A 21,773-nucleotide genomic window follows, 5' to 3' on the forward strand; every position below is an offset into this window, starting at 1 on the left:
CAAATACATTTACTGTTATTCTGTAAAACCTTGTACTGCAATTATTTGCCAGATTTTCAAATGTTCACCAAAAATCTTTGCTATACATTGTAACAAACACAGTTTTCATTGTGGATCTAATGTGAAGGTAAATTTTATTTTATATTTATGTACGGATCTTTTTTTATCTGCAACTTTTTCTTGCTTTTATCATTTCTAGTTTAATTTAATAATTATTTTAATTACATTTTGAGGTTTTCTTTCTTCACTGTATAATCACTACCATTTGCGTTGGTGATGTAGGGTGTGTGTGTGTGTTGTCTGTCTGCGAATCTGCATTGCTATTCACCATTAAATACATTTTTAGAAAAAGACAAAATGTAAAATTTCACTGAAATAGACTGCTAAGCATATGCAACTATCTGGTTCAGTGGCGTTTGCGGGAGAACAGCAGGCAAACATTGCATATTTTTCAACTGTAATTATTTATAAAATCATCATAACCTGTGGTGAAAATCATACTTTTTCACTTGTAGAAGACTTAAATAGGTTCGGATAGCCCATTTCAAAAACTCTAGCCGAAATTGTAATAATGAAACCACAATGGTCATTGTGGAGTTCTTCTTGAGCAGAGTGAGATGAATTTCTCAATATTTTGGTATATGATGTACTGCCCAGATAAAGAGCCTTACTAATAATGCAATTGCTTTGGCACTTCTGGGATCTTCTGTTAATGGAACAAAGCAGATTTTCAAAGAAACTATCCCAGCAGTTTTTTTTTTTATGGTATCTTTCCCCTTAGATTTACCGGTTTCTGTCCAGATGCAATATTTATTTATTTAATTTAATTTGTATACTGCCCTTCTCCTGAAGGAGCTAATATTTAATACTTATATAATATAAGTATTATATTTCCCAGATGCAGGTACTAGAACGACAGTGAGATAAAGAATACAGTGACAAGAAAGGGTCTAAATATAGTCTTCTCCAACCAATAGTTTCCAGAGTTTGGGATTAGAAATGCTATTTTTTCCTGTCAGCTTGGAAGATAGGATTGAAATTAGATTGTAGTTTATGCAACCTCTAAGTAGTCCTTTCTAAATGATAGTCCATTATTTGTGTCTTAAATTCTTACTTTTTAAAATGACATTTCTTGTCATATTTTTTCTCAGAATGCCTTTTATCTAGCACTGATTTTTTTAAAAAAAAGTCCTGTTCTTTTAGTAGGATTTGATGAGAAAGCAGCGCTGCAATCCCTTGTAGTTTTAGTTGACTAAGTAAAGGACCCATGGCAGTCACATTAGTGTCACCAGTATTGGAGAGAAACTACTTACATAGCTGCAATTTATATAGTTAAGAAAAGCTGCACCAGTTGAAATACTGTCTTCTCAATGAGTATACAAGGTCCCAAAGATCACGCTTCATTTGTTCTTGCAAACACATCATTGATAGATCTTCATTTTAACCACAATAGCAATAACCCATTTTAGCATTAGTTAAGAAGGAAATGAGCAATTTTATTTTTCAATGTATTTCTCATGTATATCTAACTCTTTCATATAGTGACTCTGGGGCATACATCATAAAACCAATACATAAATCCATTAAAATACCTCAATTTCAATTGTAATAAAACTTTCAGGTAGCAAGACAACTGAGCTGGTTATGCTTCCCAAAAACAAAAAAGTAACAATTATACTTTTGATACAGATACAAAGGTATTGGAGAACACACAGCTTTCTGATGTCAGAATCAATTTCAAGGATAAGAACAGCCCTGTCTTTGTAGCCCATCCTCTTTGAGAGAAAAAGGGGAAGCCAGATGGTTGAAAAACAACAACAACAAAGCTTTACAGCCCCGTTCTTCTCCATCACCCACAGTACTTTGATTGGATGACTGGCATGTTTAAAGAGCTTTCAGTCCAAAGTCACCCCACCACTCAGCTCTTATCTACTAGCTTTTATCTACCTGAAATTGCTTGGTTGCCTTGGTAACTCTTGTTGCTTAGTTACAAAAACTGGAGATGGAGATGGCTCATTCTCCTGTGTTTCAACAGAACCTGTTCCCCAGGCAATTGAGGGCAGTCAGGATTTTTTTGATCAAGGCACCAGAGATAGAAGTGTGCCAATCTTATTTTAAAACCAAATCCGTTCAAACCAAACAAACAGACGGTAAGGTGGCCAACATTCAGCTTGAAGCCACGTGTATCTCTCTAAATAGGAAAACTTCAAATTGCAAGTCTTTCCCCAACCTGGTGCCTTCAGGATGAGACCTCCCAGAATTTCTACAGCATACATTGAGAAAATCCTACTGCAGCAGGTGCAGGGAGAATGTTTGTATGAAGGCCAGAAGAGTCCTCTTGAGCTTCATTTTGGCTGATGATCAGGATATACAGTATCTCTTTTCTTGCAGGTAGTTGAAAACTGGCTATTAGAAAAGGAGATCAGGATGTTTAAAATGAATAAAAAAACATAAACTGTTTCTCCAGAGAACACACTGACTTGAGAATCATTAATTATTGTTAAGTAGTAGTCTGTCAACAATTATTTCATGGCTCTACTTAAAAAGGTAAAGGTTCCCCCTCACATGCATGCTAGTCATTTCCGTCTCTAGGGGCCGGTGCTCATCTCCATTTCAAAGCCGAAGAGCCAGCGCTTGTCCGAGGACGTCTCCATGGTCATGTGGCCGGCATGACTAAATGCCAAAGGCACATGGAACGCTATTGCCTTCCCACCGTAGTGGTCCCTGTCTTTCTACTTGCATTTTTACGTGCTTTCGAACTGCTAGGTTGGCAGAAGCTGGGACGAGTAACAGGTGCTCACTTTGTTACGCGGCACTCGGGATTCGATCTGCCAAACTGCCGACCTTCTGATCGACAAGCTCAGCATCTTAACCCACTGAGCAACAGCGTCCCTATTGGCTCTACTTATCCATGGATAAATCAGGAATGGCAGGATTTAGGAAAATTTTAGCTCTATATTTACTGCATTTCCAGTCTTTGTCTTTCCTTCCTTCCTTCCTTCCTTCCTTCCTTCCTTCCTTCCTTCCTCCCTCCTTCCCTCCCTCTCTCCCTCCTCCTCCCTTTCCTGAAAACAAGTTAATAACAGCATTAAAGAATTCACTTTGGCAGCATCTGAGCGATCACTCAGAAAAGGCAGACATTCACTTGGTTCTAAAAAGACATTCCTTACATAATTCAGCATTTTCATTCAACCAATTTGCTTTAGTTTCCTATGTGGATATGATTGAACTGCATTTGCTGATAAAAACTATTCCAACTTGTGATGGTGACTTGAGAGGAAAATTTTCTGAAATTTGAAGGGGAAAAAAATACCAAAAGCCATTGAGTCTCCAATCTGCTCACAGAAAGCCATCTTTAGAATAACTGGTGCAGGGTGAAGGACTTTTAAATAAAGAGCAGCACTGAAAGTTAGGGTCTCCAGCCATGCATAATAAAAGCATAGGAAACATCTTTGTTTAATTCTAGTGTTTAAAGTTCAATAGATGTATTTGAGAGAGCCAGATTTAATTTTTGCTTGTACAGTTTTGAACTCTCACAAAATTATTCAAAACTGTGTCTTTGCCCCAGGCTAATCTTCCACAGGCTTGTTACTTTGTCTCCAAATATTTCACTAATAGACATCTTCACACAACATGGGTCTCTAACATATCCTTTATCCTAGCCTGTTAGCTCAAATCTGTGTGGTAGCAGCACATGATTCAGGATGTATTAAGCAATTACATCAAGAAAAATCTGCAGTGGCACACACAATCAAGGACACTGCTATCTTGAACAGAACCAACTTATCTACCCCATTCACTCCTTCTCCTTCTTCTTCTTAATTCTCTCCTCACCTACCCTGGGATATGGGTATACAAATTGTAATGTAATGGGCTCACAGGAGGATTTATCTAGAGAGCCTCATTTCCACAGAGCCTCTGTAGAATTTCATCTTAATAATGGACATCAGAAGAGACAACAGACCATCAGATAATCAGTTGACATGAAACAGTGGGAAGTTAGCCAACTCTATTTGTCAGAAATGGTATAAGGTCTCCTACTTGAGCAGCGGGTTGGACTAGAAGACCTCCAAGGTCCCTTCCAATTCTGTTATTCTGTTATTCTCTTTGGGACAAATCTTTCCTTACAGGAGTGACTAGGTCAAATTGGCATTGGAATTTGCATTACATGCTAACAGAGACATATTTTTTCTTTAAAAAATGGGAAGATTATTATACAAGCTTTCATAAAGAGTAAGCTATGTATCTCAATAAACAATTAAAAAAACAAAAATATAGCTGTGTAATTTTGAAGTACTTGGGGAACTTTCTTTCAGAGCATCTGAGATCTATAATGGCAAGCCAATATTAGCAGCAAAAGCAAAGATGAATCATTCAGACATTACATTCAAATTTTAATTTAGGTCTTCCTGGAACTGAAGGTAAGTGTGTGCATAGTTTTGTGAAAACCAAGAAAAGTTCATGAAATTAATATTCTAAAATAGACGCTCTTTCATATATTATTTACTGCATATTGCATCATATTTTGCCTATAGTCTTCTGGGATATAGACTGAAGACAGGGAACAGAATCAGGAGTTCCACTGATATACAACAATGGGAATTTTTAAGTTACATACAGTTCTTCATAGGGTGGCAGGTAGAAGGAAAAATGAGTTTTAATGCAAACTATACAGCACATATTTAAATTCCCTCCAGATTGGGCTATTAATCATTCTTAAATATGGAAAATTATTTCAGGAAAGCACCTTGTTGTACCCTCCATTCACCATCCAAGACATCAAGTAGCAGTGGAAGTGACTAATCATATGGATCCCTATAATCACACTTCTCCAAGTACTGATCTTTATGCAGCCAAGATAATATATTAATCTTGAAGAATTGCAAAACTAGATGGAGGAAGAGAGAATGTACTAATTGCAATGCTGAACAAATGCATTTCTTGCTACATCATTCTGATGCAGATTCCATTTGTCTTATGACCTACCTACAGCTCGTGGTATGATTTATGAAGTCAGTTACAGGTTGCCGGTGGCCTAGGGCTGCATGCTCCAGGTTCCTAGCAACTGACGTTGTGTCAAAAATAGCCAAAAGGTAACCTTTCCAATATGTAGGTGGTGTTAAGGCTGAGAATTGGAGTGATATGCCCCTGGGAGGTTACTGTTCTTATCACCAACTTTAACTCACCACTCCCAAAAGAAAATTGCAGTAAGGACAAAAATTGGCTGTGTTCCTTTTTATGATCTCACAACATAAGCTGATGGCCAACTATGTCCGGAAGGCTGATGTATGAGTATGTGTATGTGTATGCTAAATTTCATTCCCATTATGATTTAACATGAGCCTTTTCTTATAACTTCATGCTTTACTTCATTTTTGTCACATATGTTTTCAAACCTGATGCCTAAAGAGGATGTCTTTGCAACTTAAAGGCGTTCAGGTTTAGAATAAGGCTTGGTTTAATAAAAGATAATGATTTGCTAATTTCTTTGCTTTTTTCTGGATCATGCTAATCCAGCATTGCTTCTAACATTTTCAATGGAGACGAGCCATCAGTTATCACAAGCATAAAATACAGAACACTTAATAAGTATCCAATCACATTTTAAATGTTGTTCAATCACACCCACAATTAAGTGCCGCTTGGTGACTTATTCTTCATATGTTTATATACATTCTGTATTGAATTTAAAGAGATGACCAACTCCTAAATGGCTTTCTGTATCTACCCTGGAAATTAGAGAGCCAGGGAAAATAAGCCACTTTGCTAGCCTCATCTGATCTCTCTTTTTTTATTCTTTCCTACTCAGCAGAGGGTTGGAAAGGTTAATTAGGTTAAGAGGCTCATGACTGCCTGTCTCTCAACAGGATAATTCACTGGAAACAGAAGAGAATGAAAACAAATTTGATGTGGCAGCAGAAGCTAACAAAAGAAATTTCAGGATTTAAAATGGCCTAGATCCAATCTTGGGCTGTGAAGAAAAGCAATCCAAAAAATAAATGAATCCCTCAATATATCCCTATGGGAAAGAAGGTTGGGATGCAGCTCAAATTCCCTCTGCCTTGCTCCATCCTTAGAGCAGGCATGTCCAACCTTGGCAACTAGACTTGTGAACTTCAGCTCCCAGAGTCCCCCACCTCCACAGGTCTTAAAGTTGCACATCCCTGGCTTAGAGTGAAACTTATGCAAGTTCCTGGTATATACAGAAGCATGCAGATGCAACATGAAGGGAGAGCAGAAACATAGACATCCATGGAAGCAATTCATACGTACTCACTTTGAATAAGTTGATTAAACTCTAGATAAAGTTACCTACACATTAATGCAACATGGGCATTGCTTACCTATTAACATTGTTAGTGGCCCACAGTCTCCCCATGGTGAGACAGACAGCAAACAAATTTAATAAATAAATAAAATATTTCATTGGATAAAAGAAACTACAGAGGTCTCCTACATCTCAAAAGGAGTTGGAAGTAGGTCTAGAAGCTATCTTCCACATCTTTGTACATCCTTGTCATTCAGTAATAGATAGGTGTATGTGGAAGCTTTGGATTGCAAATTAATAACAATATACTATCTGCATGCAAACAATCTCAAGTTGCTAGAACTCCAAGGGAGATTTTTGAAGGAGTTAAAAAAAAAGTCTTTGCTTGGGAACTGGAAGAAGTTATTCTTTTCCAAATGGACAGTACTACCTGAGTTCTTTCCTGTTCGTGGAATTAAAGGATAAAGAATTATATGTTCTTAGTTTTGAAAAGAAAATGATCTTTAAGAGGTAAGTTAATTACAGCATCTTAGCAATAGCATCTAAATCAGATTTATGGACTTCAACTCCCAGAATTCTCCAGCCAGCCTGTTCCCTGATCTAAATGTAATAATCATTGGAAATATATCTCCAACTTTCAGGGTTGTTGTTTTTTTAAAAAAAGGTTGTATTTTTATCAAATCAAATACAACTCTGTGATGATTAAATGGACACATCCTTGTTGTTTTCTTGATTTTATTTCAAGAGGGGAACATTAATTACTTTCCGAATACATGCTGATCTACAGGTATAACCTACCCTGTGTTTCAGGACTATCACCATGCCTCCAGAGTTAGCCATGTAAGTTCCCTGCCTCATCCAAGGTCTCAGCATGGACGCTATGTGGATGAAAACCCAGTAGTCCACTTCTTCAGGAACATTGTAAGTTTTACTTCCTTCTCAGTCATTTCTACTTTTATGTCCTGAGGAAACATAAACTGCCAGGCTCCACGTAGTTTTGATAGATGGGAGTTGCAAAGCTATTGTCTTGATCCACACTTTTAAACATGGGTATGGAAATATTTTATTTCCAAGAGACATCGTGGCACAATGGTTAGAATGTAGTACTTCAGGCTAAGGCTGCATTCCCACTGCCAGAAGTTCGATCCTGACTGGCTCAAGGTTGACTAAACTTTCCATCCTTCTGGGGGTCAGTAAAATGTGGACCCAGATCATTGGGGGCAATATGCTGATCCTGTAAACACTTAGAGAGGGCTGTAAAGGAGTATGGAGCAGTCTAAGTACTATAGCTTCCTATTGCTATTTATCCCTAAACCCAGCTCTGTTCTGTTCAGTAGGAGGATCAGTCCTACAAATTTAAAAGAATATAGGAAACCATCTACTATAGTGAAATAAATAACCACTTTGGATAGGAATGTGTAAACAAACATGTGTGTGCACTCATGTGCCCCCTCTGTGGATTTAACCTATATGTATGTGGGAGTTCTTTCGGTTAATATACTGGAACCAGCAACCTTATGCAAACTTTCTGGTATTTAATCATCATTTATAGGATTAGATTATGAATTGCCCAGAGTTAATCATAAGATTTCAACTATTTATTGTATTTGTAATTTATTTTTCCTTTATATCAGATCAAGTTGAAAATAATACATAGTCTACCTTGGCGGTTATGGGATCTCTTGGCTATTGATCTGAAGAGGGAATTCTGGCTGCTAAACTGGAATAATAAATTTCAGCTAAAACACAATTCCAGAGAAAAAGCTGACAAACCAACTCTTAAGTGCTGAGGCTCACTTGTCAAGTTGACTTTAATTTATGTGACAGTTTTGTTATAAAGAGTTTTATTTTATTTTAGTCTAAGAGACTATTTCTGGTTTTCTAATTGTATAGAGATTTGTAAATCTCTCATATTAATCTATATAAACTAAGCCCTGCAGGCATATAGACAGAAGTGTTCCCGAACAGCTGCTGCTGTTACTCGAAATAAATTTCCAACCTGAACTTCTTGAAAAGTGCAGACAAAAATTCAAACACCTAAAGATGAGCTAACCTGAGATTGTGCAATCACCTCTGATATCCTAGAGATGAACTAAATTTACTATGAATACAGGATGAGTGGTGTAAGCCAGGTGTCTTCAAACGTGGCCCTTTTTACGACTTGTGGACTTCAACTCCCAGAATTCCTCAACCAGCATTGAAGACCCCTGGTGTCTTCAATACATGTCTTCAGTTCTTTTCTCTCTAGCAACATGCTTTAAAGCAAAGTATGTAATATCATGATTCAAAATCCCAAGTTTGTATTAAATGTTAAGGGAAATAGAGAAGGATGTTTTGATAATGTAACCTGAATTATGTACTAAAAACTCTGTTACTGAATTTTTGACTACCACTCAGTCACTATGATGCTTTCTAAATAAACAGATCTTAAACTGGAAAACCAATAAAACTTGTTTTTAAAAAAGCCCAAGTTTATTGGCTATTTCTGAGATGAAGAACATGAAGAATGTGAATTACGAATTGGCAGCCAAGTCCTACATCCAATTTCTCACTTGGGGTTATAAAGCTGATTTTAATGACAGGGTCTGTCTGAGAAGAATCCCCCACTTAACAGAATTGGTGAAAGAGTTGTGGCTTTGGCACTTCAAAAGTGTTCTACAGAGAACAGAACTGTGCCACAGATAACCCTTCAAATGTTTGATGTCGCTGCAATGTATTTGAGCAGATTTTAGTGATTTCCTAGAAAAGTGCAAGTTCCATGAGATCCCATTCAAATAGCCTTGAAAGTTGAAAACCAAGGAACTACTAATTGTGTATCAGTTAAAACACATATAATACTGGTATTGATCACCAATCTTTATCAATCCTGAAGCTTTAGTCTGTATTTTAACAAGCCAATGGCACATATATGTCTGCATGCATGTCTCTCCCTGTGCCCTACGTAGAAGCATATATATTCAAGTTTAAGAAATGTTTGCAGAGGCCTCCAAATTTTTAAAGATGGAAATTCTCCAATAAACACTATATAGACTAAGAATGCTAAATATTAAACAAAGTTTAATATATTATGTTATGTTATATTAAACAAGATGTAGGATAAGTTATTTTATATTAAACAAAATATAGGATAAGCTAGCATTATTCCCTACAGCTGTTTGTGGCAGGATTATTTATGGATAAAGAACAAGCCACAATGATATTAATAGCTGACCTGAGTGATGGCTTATCAACATTGCCTGCCAGTGAATCTCTGCTATTTAAAAAGGCTTCTTAATTTGTAATGATAAGACTCTTCCTGGATGATGATACCATTTGCATATAACAGTGTTTCTCAATCTTAGCCACTTGAAGATACATGGACTTCAACTCCCAGAATTCCCCAGCCAGCATGGAAAAAGGATTTAATTTAAAATTTAAACAAGCCCCAATATGTGCAGAAATATGAAAACTTTAGAAGGAAAAAAATCAGTGCAACATTCTGTCCCCAGTTTCAGTAAGATCTAAACATCTCAAAGTATTAGCAAATTATGTTGGGGGGGGGGGTGGAAAAGCAGGCAGGTAACAAGTGGGTGCAGGAAATTAGATACTCACTAGATAGCAGCAATGGGAAGAAAACGTTTGCCTTTGCTGCCATCTATTGGTCATTTGTAACTTTCAAGCTGAGAAAGGGGATGCCACATAAAATCCTTCAAACAACCATAGAATTCCACACGCAGAGAGAGACACACAGACAAACATGCAAACAATGGGATTCCAAATATACAGTATATATTTGCAAATCCTTATTTTTAAAAATTTATTTTCAGATGTCACCCAGAACAACTCCTCCTCTTCAGGCAAAAGTAAGTCCTTGCTGTAAATATTTTATATTACATTAACACAAAAAAAACCTGTGGTAAAGACTGACAACCAGGTTTCCTTATTTAAAAATACTTCAATAACCTCCCCAGCCTCAATGTGGTCTAAATCAGGGGTCTTCAAACTTGGCCCTTTTATGACTTGTGAACTTCAATTCCCAGAATTCCTCATCCAGGCATGCTGGCTGAGGAATTCTGGGAGTTGAAGTCCACAAGTCATAAAAGGGCCAAGTCTGAAGACCCCTGGTCTAAATGATCCATTACAGCAGGTATTTGGCTGCTTAAAAAGCTACTGGCTACATCTGATCACAGTCTGTACTGCTGTAGCAATCCTATCTGGTCTTTCATGCCTAGCATCACAAAGGAGGCAACACCACTGAAAGCCACAAGAATCACAAGATGCCATACCCAAACCTGGATTAGCCACATTTTGGAATGGGTTTCCCCTTCTTCCTTGATACCTAGCCAGATCTCAGTAATACATGCCAGGTTTCCCCTTCCACTGATTATTAAGTTATAATATGGAACCTTGGTGGAGCAGTGGGCTAATGCCTCCTTAAGTAACACCAGCTGCCTGCAATTAGTGCAGGTTCGCATCCCACCAGGCTCAAGGTTGACTCAGCCTTCCATCCTTCCGAGGTAGGTAAAATGAGGACCCAGATTGTTGGGGGCAATAAGCTGACTTTGTAATAATGCCGCTTGGGGTGTGTGTGAAAGCCCTAATAAGCAGGCATATACATAGAATGAAGGCTACTGCTAAGCTTGTAAGCCGCCCTGAGTCTTCGGAGAAGGGCGGGATATAAATGGAATTAAAATAAAATAAAATAAAAATAAATAAATAAATAAGAGAGGCCTTAGTACAGGCTGACTTGCATTAAGAAACAGCGGCCAGGGCCATCAAGGTCTGGTGACCAAGCAAAGTAGTCTATATAAATGGAAATTAGGATCAATCCTGAGGACTAAGGCTGGGCTGGATCCCTCCAGAGGCCCAGACAAAATTACTCTTTTCATTGTGTGGTTTATTGCAAGTAGTCCTCAACTTATAACCATTTGTTTAGTGACCATTCAAAGTTACAACAGCACTGAAAAAGTGATGTACGATGTATGTTTTTCACATGTATGACCATTACAGCATACTCATGGTCATGTGATCAAAATTCAGACGCTTGGCAACTGGCATGTATTTATGACGGTTACCGGGTCCCATGGTCAGGTGGTCCCCTTTGCCAAAGTCAATGGGGAAGCAGGTTCACTTAACAACCATGTTATTAAGTTAACAACTGCAGTGGTTCACTTAACAATTGTGGCAAGAAAGGTCATAAACTGGAGCAAAATTCACTTAACAACTGTCCTGATTAACAATGGAAATTTTAGGCTCAATTGTGATCATAAGTCAAGGACTACCTGTATTTCAATATCTAATTTAATCTTTACAAGCGCAGATTTTTATCCTGCCTTTTTTCATATGCAGCACAACTCACAGTGGCAAACATACCAATTACTTCATCCTTCTCCTATTTTCCTCACAGCAGCAAGCCTGAGTCTACTGACTTCATTTTCCCCCCTCAAATTTCTCTACATCTTTAGCTTCTGAATACAGAAAGCCAAACTAGCTTGTTTCAAATTCTAGCCTAATAAAATATCAGAGACTGAAACTGTGAGTGGATGAAAAGTATTCACGTGCATAACATTGGACCATAGATCACTGTCCTCAAAAAACCTTGAAATGATTTATCGTGAACTATACTGTGATAAATAGACAGCCAGGAAAGTTCCATGTTCTCTCTTCGGTAAAAAAAATCATGTACACATTTCCAGGTGTTGGCTCTTTTATGACTCTTGGACTTCAACTCCCAGAATTCCTGAGCCAGCATGTCTCAGCTTGAGAACCTCTCTCTTTCCCCTCAGCATGGCTGGCTCAGGGATTCTGGGAGTTGAAGTCCACGAGTCATAAAAGAGCCAAGGTTGCCTACCCCTGCGTTAGACAATGGGTTTTATAATTCACATCTGAAACTCCTCTAAAATCCCACAACACAACTGCAATCCAAACATCTTGGACTTTAGATATTTTAATCCACACCACCGACTGTGATAATCCTATTCTACCAGCTCTTGGCATCCTTCATGACTCCATAGTCCGTGGTGGTGATCATGTCACTTTGTTTGTTTCTTACATGTGCAGGGGAGAGGATCATCCTTCAGCAGATTTAGCTGGGTAGGTGATAAACATGCTTCTCTTCGCAATTATTTTGTTCTCCCCAGGCCCATAGGGCGTCTCTTTGCTGTCTTGCTTTTCTGCAGCTGATGCTGAATTCCAGTATATATTTGTTTATTCCTTTATTTCACTTTGGCTTGTTTGCTTTATTCTTACCAATCCATTCCTGGTTCCAAAGCAGGTTTTTTTTACATCCATGGTTTTATTGCTTGCTTTTATCCTGAAATGAGTCAAGCTTAATTAAGATTCCTTTTGCCTGAACACAGAGCACCTTTACTGCATGGCAAACTGCATTTCTTTAAGACTCCCTAAAAGTTCTGTGTGTCCACAGGATGGAGGGGGAGGGGGGAGGAATGAAAGTGTGGGTTGCTACTATGAACTGTACAAAGCTCCAGTTCTGGATGGATTCAAGAACATGGTACACTATTGGATTTGACATAAATTGACAACATTGTCATATACTGAGAACCTATTCACCCTGTTCATTTCATATCTGTGAAAAAGATTAATTTCTTACTGAGAGAAAGACTAGTAAGCTTATAAAAATGTGCTGTTAGTGACAACCAGGCAGAGAAGTTTCAAAGTGAAAGGTTACTTCTCCCTCTAGAGCAGTGGTAGGCAACCTTGGCTCTTTTATGACTTGTGGACTTCAATACCCATAATTCCTGAACCAGCCATGATGACTTAGGAATTGTGGGAGTTGAAGTCCACAAGTCATAAAAGAGCCAAGGTTCCCTACCCGTGCTCTAGAGCATAATCCAAAATTTTTTAATCTTTATCTTAAAGTGGCTTTTCTTAAGAGTGTTCACATTAAGGCAATGTGACAATGAATTTATCTAAATCTATATCTACAGTATATCTATATCTACATCTTCAAGGGCTGGAGATACTTGGACTTGTGGGGTATATTGTTCCAAAGGTGACAGAGGAGATTTGTTTCTTGGGTCCCATTAGATGACATTGTTTCATAAAAGGACCTCAAAACATGTCCATCCTGCTGGACCTTGCAGGATGGTCAGAACTGATCAGAAATGGGCAATCCTGTAAATAAATGAACACTCTACAATGAATGGTTCTGTAGCTAGAAAGAGCACTTGGAAACTTATAGTCAGTGCAGCACTATGAGTCCAAACAGACATCTAAATTGCACAGCATATCTATTTGGAAGATTGTATCCCAACTAAAAGATGGAAGAACTCCAGACCTAGTGGATCCCAAAGCTCGCAGCCACTCAAGTTTGCTTGGTTAAGCCAAAGCTGTTTTTCCCCATTTAGATCCCCCACAGCTTTTATCTAGGAAATCATAATCCAAAAGACTTGCATAGACAGAGTCCAGCTGAGAGCAGATCCAAGCTACTTCATTCAACAGATGCCTACAACAGTCTCAGTAAAATGAGGACCCAGATTGTTGGGGGGGGGAAACTTCTCACAAAGTGTTGTAGACTACTGTGGAGTGGTATTTAAATCTAAGTGCTATTGATATCTCCATCAGAATCCTCAGCTATAAAATGATATTGGAAGATAACTATATCGTTCTAATAATTTACACCCAAACAAAATATTCTGTACTCTGCCTTTGATAAAAATGGCCATGAGGTACTCATGAAAATTATTGCAAATTTATGAGAATATAACTGAAACACCTTGGATTTTGTAGAGGTGCAAGAGATATATAAACAGAAGGGAATCTCACAGATCAATAATTTACAATAGGATTGCCTTTGAACATGAGCATGTTGTCAATGTCCATTATAAACTGACCCTTTTGCAAACACTTACAAGTGAATGCCAACTGCTTTTTAAGTGCCCAGTGAAATGCCTTTGATTAACTACACAATAATCCTACTGATTTTTTTTTCATACTCAACAACAGTTGGAAACCATAGAAAACTTGTTGGATGTAGTTGCTACTTCGAGGGTTGAGCAGGTCATTACTCTGATAGGAAACATTTTTAAAAAAATAAAGACATAATTGTAGTGTGTTGGCTGAGGCAATTTTCATACGTTTGTCAGTAAGACTGCATATTACTAATGCTGGAAATGAGATTTTCGTTTGAAGAACTAGTTACAAAGTAGCTTACTATTTGAAAAATCCTTTGAATTACTTGTTCTCTTCATACAGTTACACAATTATGTTGAACAATCTTTCTTCATTTTTAATAATGCTTTTCAAAAGCGGATAACAATGATCTGTAAGTACTTGCCCCATAATGTCCAATTTTTCTGTTTTTCTGGATAATATTCAGTACAATATTTTCTAGGGATTTCACTCTTTTAAAGATGAATGCATTTATTTTATCAGCATCTCCTTCTGATAGTGTATCATTAACCGCTCTCATCGGTTACTGTTTGGTAGAATGAACAAAAAAAATGAGCAATTGTAATATAAGTAATTATGGATCATTATCACCTCAGGCAATTTCCAAGCAATGGGAATCTATGTGTAGTAAGATAAGTTTTATATATAGAATGTCAGCTTTAATGGAATTGAATTCACCTTCCATTATCTCTGCTACAAAATGTCCCCAGAGTATCTCTTTTCTCAATAATTGTTAACATATTTTCTTTCATCACTAGTTATTTACAGAAAATCCCCATTCTGCTTGCTATCTATGACACAGAGCTATAAACATTCACACAGATGTCTATGGCTTCCATAGGATAAATGAGATTAGACCTGGAGCCATATTCTTTGATACAATTCAGCCTTTGGTCATTTAGTACTCATTTCTCTAACGGATAGTCCTATATTTGAATGGCAATCTAAGGTTATTTGTAATTTTGCTTTTTCTCTTTCGCAGGGTGGCGAAACTCACAAACCTGGATACGGAAGTGGCAAATTCTATGAGCATAAGTATGCTCACAAGGGCCACAAAGGATACCGCTATGATGACCAGGGCACACTGTCTAAATTGTTTAAACTGGTAAAGATAATAATTCTCAGAACAGCAAAAGTAACAAACATTGTGCAGGGATAAGAAACTATTCTTTATCTATTGATAATATTTATTGCATTTGTTTAAGCAATATAGGAACTGGTTAAGCAATTCTCTGAAAGATCGCAAAGAGGAAAACAATTTGGATGTCTGATAACAGCATAAAAAAAATCTGAAATAAAGCAAATATCTCTATTAGTATCAGTCTAAATATAAAGAATCACCCAGGCCGAGAGCAATATAAATAGTATATGTAACAAAAACAAAGCCAATGGAATCCCATGACATGGGGAAAAGTGATGTCAGGTCCATGAATTACTACTGAGGTTTGCACCCAGCTCCAAGTTACCGTAATAGGCATAGAGTGAAATAAAGAGCTTTAGAAATTTATAGTTTAATAATTTTGTTTCAGATGCAGAGAAAATGGGAATAGTCTCAAACTTGGATCCTCTTCATATCACTCCCATATCTGAACCGTACCAGCTTCTTAGGCATGAAAGCTGGATGGGTGACTTAGGGCCTATTACTGTCTCTCACCCAAATCCTCCTCAAAAAGAATGAGGAAATAACACTTTGCTGTAGTATACAAAATTAAACATTTATAACAACTTTTTAGCAATTTTAAAAACAACAGTGCTTTTGTCGGTGTTATGCATTTGTACTTATATAGACAGGATATTTTGGAAAGATCACAGATTATGATTTTATGAGATTTTTCTGAGAGAAAAAAGGAGCACTGACTTCATATTACTGGGAATTAGATCTATAAATAAATAAATAAATAAATAAATAAATAAATAAATAAATAAATAAATAAATAAATACTGTTCACTTTGAAGCACATGTGGAAAAATATTCCATTCTCTTTTTGAAAAAGGTTTTATTATTATTTTCTTATTTTCTTCAGGTTTAAATATTTCCTTTTTTTTCAGTTTTAAAGGTTTCACAGCAGTTGCTCACACCTGCACACAAATATACAAATGTTACGAATTTTGTAAGCCAGGTTTTCCTCCCAATGTTTTCCTTGAGAATCTCACAACCTCCACTGTTGACTATTCTCCTTAGGGTTGGTAAAAGTTAGGCCAGAATAGTCTAGACAGTCAGTTTCATTTATGTTTGAATTAGACAAGTATTTTCTCCTATTAAATTTTATCTATCTATAACTAATTTTATTATTTTATTTTTCTCAGCATTCCTATTACTAAAAAAGTTCCCTCCGACTTCTTCTTATGCACCAGCAAAAATGCAGGTTTATTTTTGTCAGTAACCTAGCATGAAATGGACCCCATTTTTATATTCACCCTATATATATATATTTTTTAAAAAAAATCCCTGGTTCCTAAAACCAGAGCAAATTCAAGCTGAGCTTTCTTGACAAGTAATGGATTTAATAGGAGTACAATAACACAGAAATCAGTGATTCATGGAACATAATTAATAAGCCATTAAGTATAATTACAGTGCTCTGTCATTTATGAAACTGAGCAATAATGTTGTGGCTGAGTAGTTTGAGATTAAAAATGAACAGTGAATTATTGAAATAAGGTAGTATGGTGCTTGCTAAATCAACAAGTAATTATGGAAGCATAAATTTTAGAAATCTAAGAAATACACCCGGCAACAGGAGATAGGCAGAAGTATGTATTTAAAAATTGGGGAAAAAAAGGTTCCTTAATACCCAAATCCTTTAAATCAATCTGATAGTTAGCTGTTGAGCTAAATCTCCTCTGTCTTTCTGGTTCCTGCCTTCCTTTTGCAACTCTGCTAGGGGAGCTGCAGAAAGAATAAGGGACAAGTGGCAGGGTTAATCCTGAAAGGATTCTTCTGCAAGAAACTGAACTACAGGTAGTCCTCGACTTACGACAATTGAGCCCAAAATTTCCATTGCTAAATGAGATATTTGTTAAGTGAGCTTTGTCTCATTTTACTAACTTTCTTGTTAAGTGAGTCAATGCAGTTGTTAAGTTAATTAACACAGTTACTAAGTGAATCAAGCTTCCCCATTGATTTTGTCAGAAAGTCACAAAAGGTGACTCCGGGACATTGCAACCGTCATAAATATGAGTCAGTTGCCAACCATCTGAATTTTGATCACGCGACCATGAGGATGCTGCAATAGTTGTAAGTGTGAAAAATGATCATAAGTCACTTTCTACAATGCCATTGTAACTTTGAATGGTCACTAAATGAACTGTTGTAAATCGAGGACTACCTGTATTAGTGAAGGTAAAGGTACTCAAAATATAACTATGAACTGATTTCAGGGAATATTCTGGGCTTATGAGAACCATTTTGATTTTTCCTATATTTTGAGGAAGTGAGGAAGGACAAAGGTTTTGTTTCTGTAATACCTAACTAGGATAGGAAGCTAAATCACAGAAATATTTGGTGCTGGAAATTTGTCAAAATATGAGATTTGCAGATTTATTTCTCTTTCCCAACTTTGTGAACACAGGCAAAACAAACATCAGGATTACAAATACAGATAATATGGACTATTCTTGTAAATTACAGTACTATTGACTCATAATTGTGAATGTCTGTTGAAAACTTGGAATTCTAAGCAAACATTACAGTTACCACTATTTCTCTTGTTTTTAAAAAATAAATTAGTCTTACTGTTTTTTCTAGATATGACAGAGAGTATCTACGTGACCTAAATCAAAGATCTTAGAAGTGCTTTGTGTATCCATTATCTTATTTCAATAATCTCAGAAGAACTGCCAAATTACAAATCAAAATTTAATTGCTATTCTTGATCCATTTTTTATTCAATGTACCACCCCTATTGTTCTATTAGTGGCAGCCGATTCTCAGAACAGGAGTGCAAAGAATTGCAAAACATACCATAGCTGCTAACAAATGAGCCTGGAAAATGGAAGGCTAAGAACTCCATTAGAGGGGAGGAAAATGGAGAAGGCGTGTGTTGAATTTGAAATGGAAGCAATATATAAACTCTGCTTCATCCTTGGTCTTCTCACTAGGCCATCCAGGGTTTGTAACAGTTGCCATTTCTGAACTACAATAAAGATGCCATCTTGTTGCATTAAATCCTAATTCTGTTGTGCCAGTCTTGAGGAAGCTTCAACCAGTTTGTCCTTGCTTGGAGAGCCAGATAACTATTTTGAATCGCAGGCCGAATGGAATTGGGTATGCAAAATGATGTATATTGTAGTATATTCAGCTGAATATGTTAATTTTAATCCTGTTCTTTCTTTTTTTTTCTTCTTCTTCTTCTTTCCAAAGGGAAGCTCCGGTTCCCGACCTGGTTCCAGGTCTGGCTCCCCTGTTCCTAGGCGCTGAAACCCTTAAGATGTCACTAAAAGGCTACATTCTCCGCTTCATAACATAGCTATCCCAAGGATTAATAACAAATTGCCAAATTCCTTAGATAAAAACAAAACAAAACACAATCTATTTATTAATGTCAGTTGAGTTATGCATGCAGTAGGAATATGCAAAACTATATTGGCAAATGCTGACCAATAGTTGAAAAGTCAACAAGAAAAGCCTCCCAAACTTGCAAGGTAGCTTGTGGTCAGCATTATTTAGAAAAAGATAACAAAATCCCCCCATCTTATTCCTTCTTCTTCAAGGTGCTCCCCAAGAAATATAAAGCTTTAATTTTTCAGGAACGTGCAACATTAATTCCCTTTCAGATTTCTTTTTAACTAATCTTTAATCACATAAAATATAACCCCATTTAAATTAATGCGGTCATTAATAAATATTTTTGAGATCTTTGCTGTAAACAAACAATAATAAAAAAAAACGTGCAGAATGTTGTAAGGGCTGTTTATCCAATGTTTTGATTTGGCTTTGATTTCTTATTTTTATTTGCTCTTTCTGTATCCCTTACCTCTCACACTTTTTGTTTTTCTTTTCCTAACTGGATTAGGCAGTCATGGAAAGGTAAATTACTTTGGGAGTACAAGGTATGTTGGATGTGGGAGAAGGCAGTTGTGAATATTTCAATGGGTCCAAGCAATGGTTATGAAGAAGGATTGCACAACCTCTAAGCAACTTCTTGTGCGTAACCAATTGCTTGTCACTGCCAACATATGGGGAAATAAGAGTAGTTGGGAGAGAGAAATGAAGATATAAACTTGAATTAGAGTAGTTTAACAATGGTAGAAATAAGGAATAAAATCCCAAAGAACAAAAACCTAGACTTAGATATGCAAAGAGTGGGCTTGCTGCAAAGTAAAAAAAAAATTTTTTTGCAGCGACTTGTTTTCAAAAAGTTTAATGTTTTAATTCCAGAAAGCCCTTTGGTGATGAAGTTCCAGATTGTAACTGCACGCATTAGTTAGTAGTTGTAGTTGTCTTGTTACTGCAGCGGAGTTAAACACGCAGTGAACCCAAATAAGATAAGACTGTGTCACTGCAGGTAATGCACAGTAGCACTAATAACTAGAGGTAAATATTAACAGATCACATGTGAAGAGAAGGGTGAGGGGTGACATGATAGCAGCGTTCCAATATCTCAGGGGCTGCCACAAAGAAGAGGGAGCCAAGCTATTCTCCAAAGTGCCCGAAGGCAGGACAAGAAGCAACGGATGGAAACTTGTCAAGGAGAGAAGCAACCTAGAACTAAGGAGAAACTTCCTGACAGTTAGAACAATTAACCATTGGAACAACCTGCCTCCAGAAGTGGTGAATGCTCCAACACTGGAAGTTTTTAAGAGGAGACTGGACAGCCATTTGCCTGAAATGGTATAGGTTTTCCTGCCTGAGCAGGGGGTTGGACTAGATGATCTCCAAGGTCCCTTCCAACTTACTTATTATTATTATTATATATAAGCATGTGGAAATGGGCTTGTCCCTCCACATGAAGAAGAATGCTCTTCTGAATTGCACTATTTTCAAATATAAAACTTGTTTTGTTGCTTGTGGCCTTCTTTTACTCTTGCAGTTTTGTTTGAGCTTATATGTTGTAGAATACATTTAGGCCCAAGCCGGCATCTACCTTAAGCTACGCTAAACAAAAATATATATATTAGAACTTCTTGATACTTAATGCTACCTGGCATGCAGAGATACCGTTGCTGATAGTTCACTTTAATCTACCATAGGTTTTAAGTAACAGTCTTAATATGCAGCAATGAAAGATGAGAGAGTAGAAAAACACAGAAGCTGAACAAAACCAAATACCAAAACCGATAAACAAACATGAGCATGCACCTACACACAAATACATACATCCCTCTATTACACCTTCTTTCAAAATGTTGCTGGCTATGTGTATTTTTCTATGTGTAGCCTCATACCATTGTGTACTCCACAACGCTATAGTGAGTTTCATTTAAGTGTATTGTTTTAAAGTGTATGAGAACAACTCCTGAAAAAGAAATAAAATACTCAACTTTGAATGACATTTGGAGAAATTTTTTAAAGGTATTTCATGCAAACTTACAGAGCAGCTAGCTGAAGCATATCAAGTTTGGAACTAAGTCTGGATGTAGATTATATACCTTTTTAAAAAACAGTACGAGATGTGTTAAAGGAACAAGAGCAAGTTTAAACAGTTTTCTTCTCATGTCTTTGTCAGAAAAGTTGCTTCATTTCATTGAACTTATAAAGGAGGCATATTTTATATTGTACAGGTAGCCCTGGACCTATGAGTACAATTGAGTCCCAAATTTGTTGCTAAATGAGACAGTTGTTAAATGAGTTTTGCCTGTTCTATGACCTTACTTGCCAGTTGTTAAGTCAATCACTGAAGTTGTTAAGTTAGTAACGCCGTTGTTAAATGAATATGGCTTCTCCTTTGACTTTGCTTGTTAGCAGGTCACAAAAGGTGATCACATGACACACACACCCCGGGACACTGCAACGGTCACAAACATGAGTCAGTTATCAAGCGTCTGAATTTTGATCATGTGAACGGGGGTGGGATGCTGCAACGCTTGGAAGCATGAAAAACCATCATACATTATTTTCAGAGCCACCGTAACTTCAAATGGTCACTAAACAAATGGTTGTAAAGTTGAGAACTACCTATATTCAGAACTAATACTAAATATGAGGGTTTGTGAACCTAACACCACTTCTGGTGTCCTTGGGAAAGGTGGGGCTATATTGAAGAGTTGCAGACTTTTCTTGCATCTGAGACACCTTCAACTGCATCTTAAGCTTATCCCTTATCTCTTATTTTCTTCCCCCAAATTTGCACCTTGCAATTAAGTGCCCTTGGGAGAAACAATGAATGTATTCTTTTTAAGAAGTTGAATATCAATGGATCAAACAAAAAGATGCTCATTACAGAACTGCTATAACAAAAAGCTCTTCAATGTTTATCTTCCCACTGTTAATTTCCAGAAACAGCACACAGTTCCTAAGTCTTCTTTCACTGAAAGATTATTCTTAAGCAATAAACAAGGGTGCAATACGTCAGAGGGCAATACTCACATAATTGATGATTTTTTTAAAAAAAAGTGTCCCATAGAAAAAAAACACCTTTCCAATCCAGAAATTAAATACATTAGGGCAAATTGT

General features: G+C 36.9%; 1 protein-coding gene across 2 annotated transcripts in view; it reads left to right on the top strand.

Moving 5' to 3' along the window:
• MBP (myelin basic protein) overlaps positions 1-19,988 on the top strand; it is a 146,401-nt gene extending 126,413 nt beyond the window's left edge. For both annotated transcript variants that reach the window (XM_083359970.1, XM_083359971.1), the window contains exons 5-9: positions 7,079-7,189; positions 10,075-10,110; positions 12,308-12,340; positions 15,141-15,263; positions 18,522-19,988. In XM_083359970.1, the coding sequence (XP_083216096.1) occupies positions 7,079-7,189; positions 10,075-10,110; positions 12,308-12,340; positions 15,141-15,263; positions 18,522-18,578 (360 nt within the window). In that variant the 3' untranslated portion in view covers positions 18,579-19,988. The remainder of the gene's footprint in view (positions 1-7,078; positions 7,190-10,074; positions 10,111-12,307; positions 12,341-15,140; positions 15,264-18,521) is intronic.
• Positions 19,989-21,773: the final 1,785 nt, after the last annotated feature.

This window comes from Vipera ursinii (assembly GCF_947247035.1).
Source record: "Vipera ursinii genome assembly, chromosome: 3".
NCBI lineage: Eukaryota > Metazoa > Chordata > Lepidosauria > Squamata > Viperidae > Vipera > Vipera ursinii.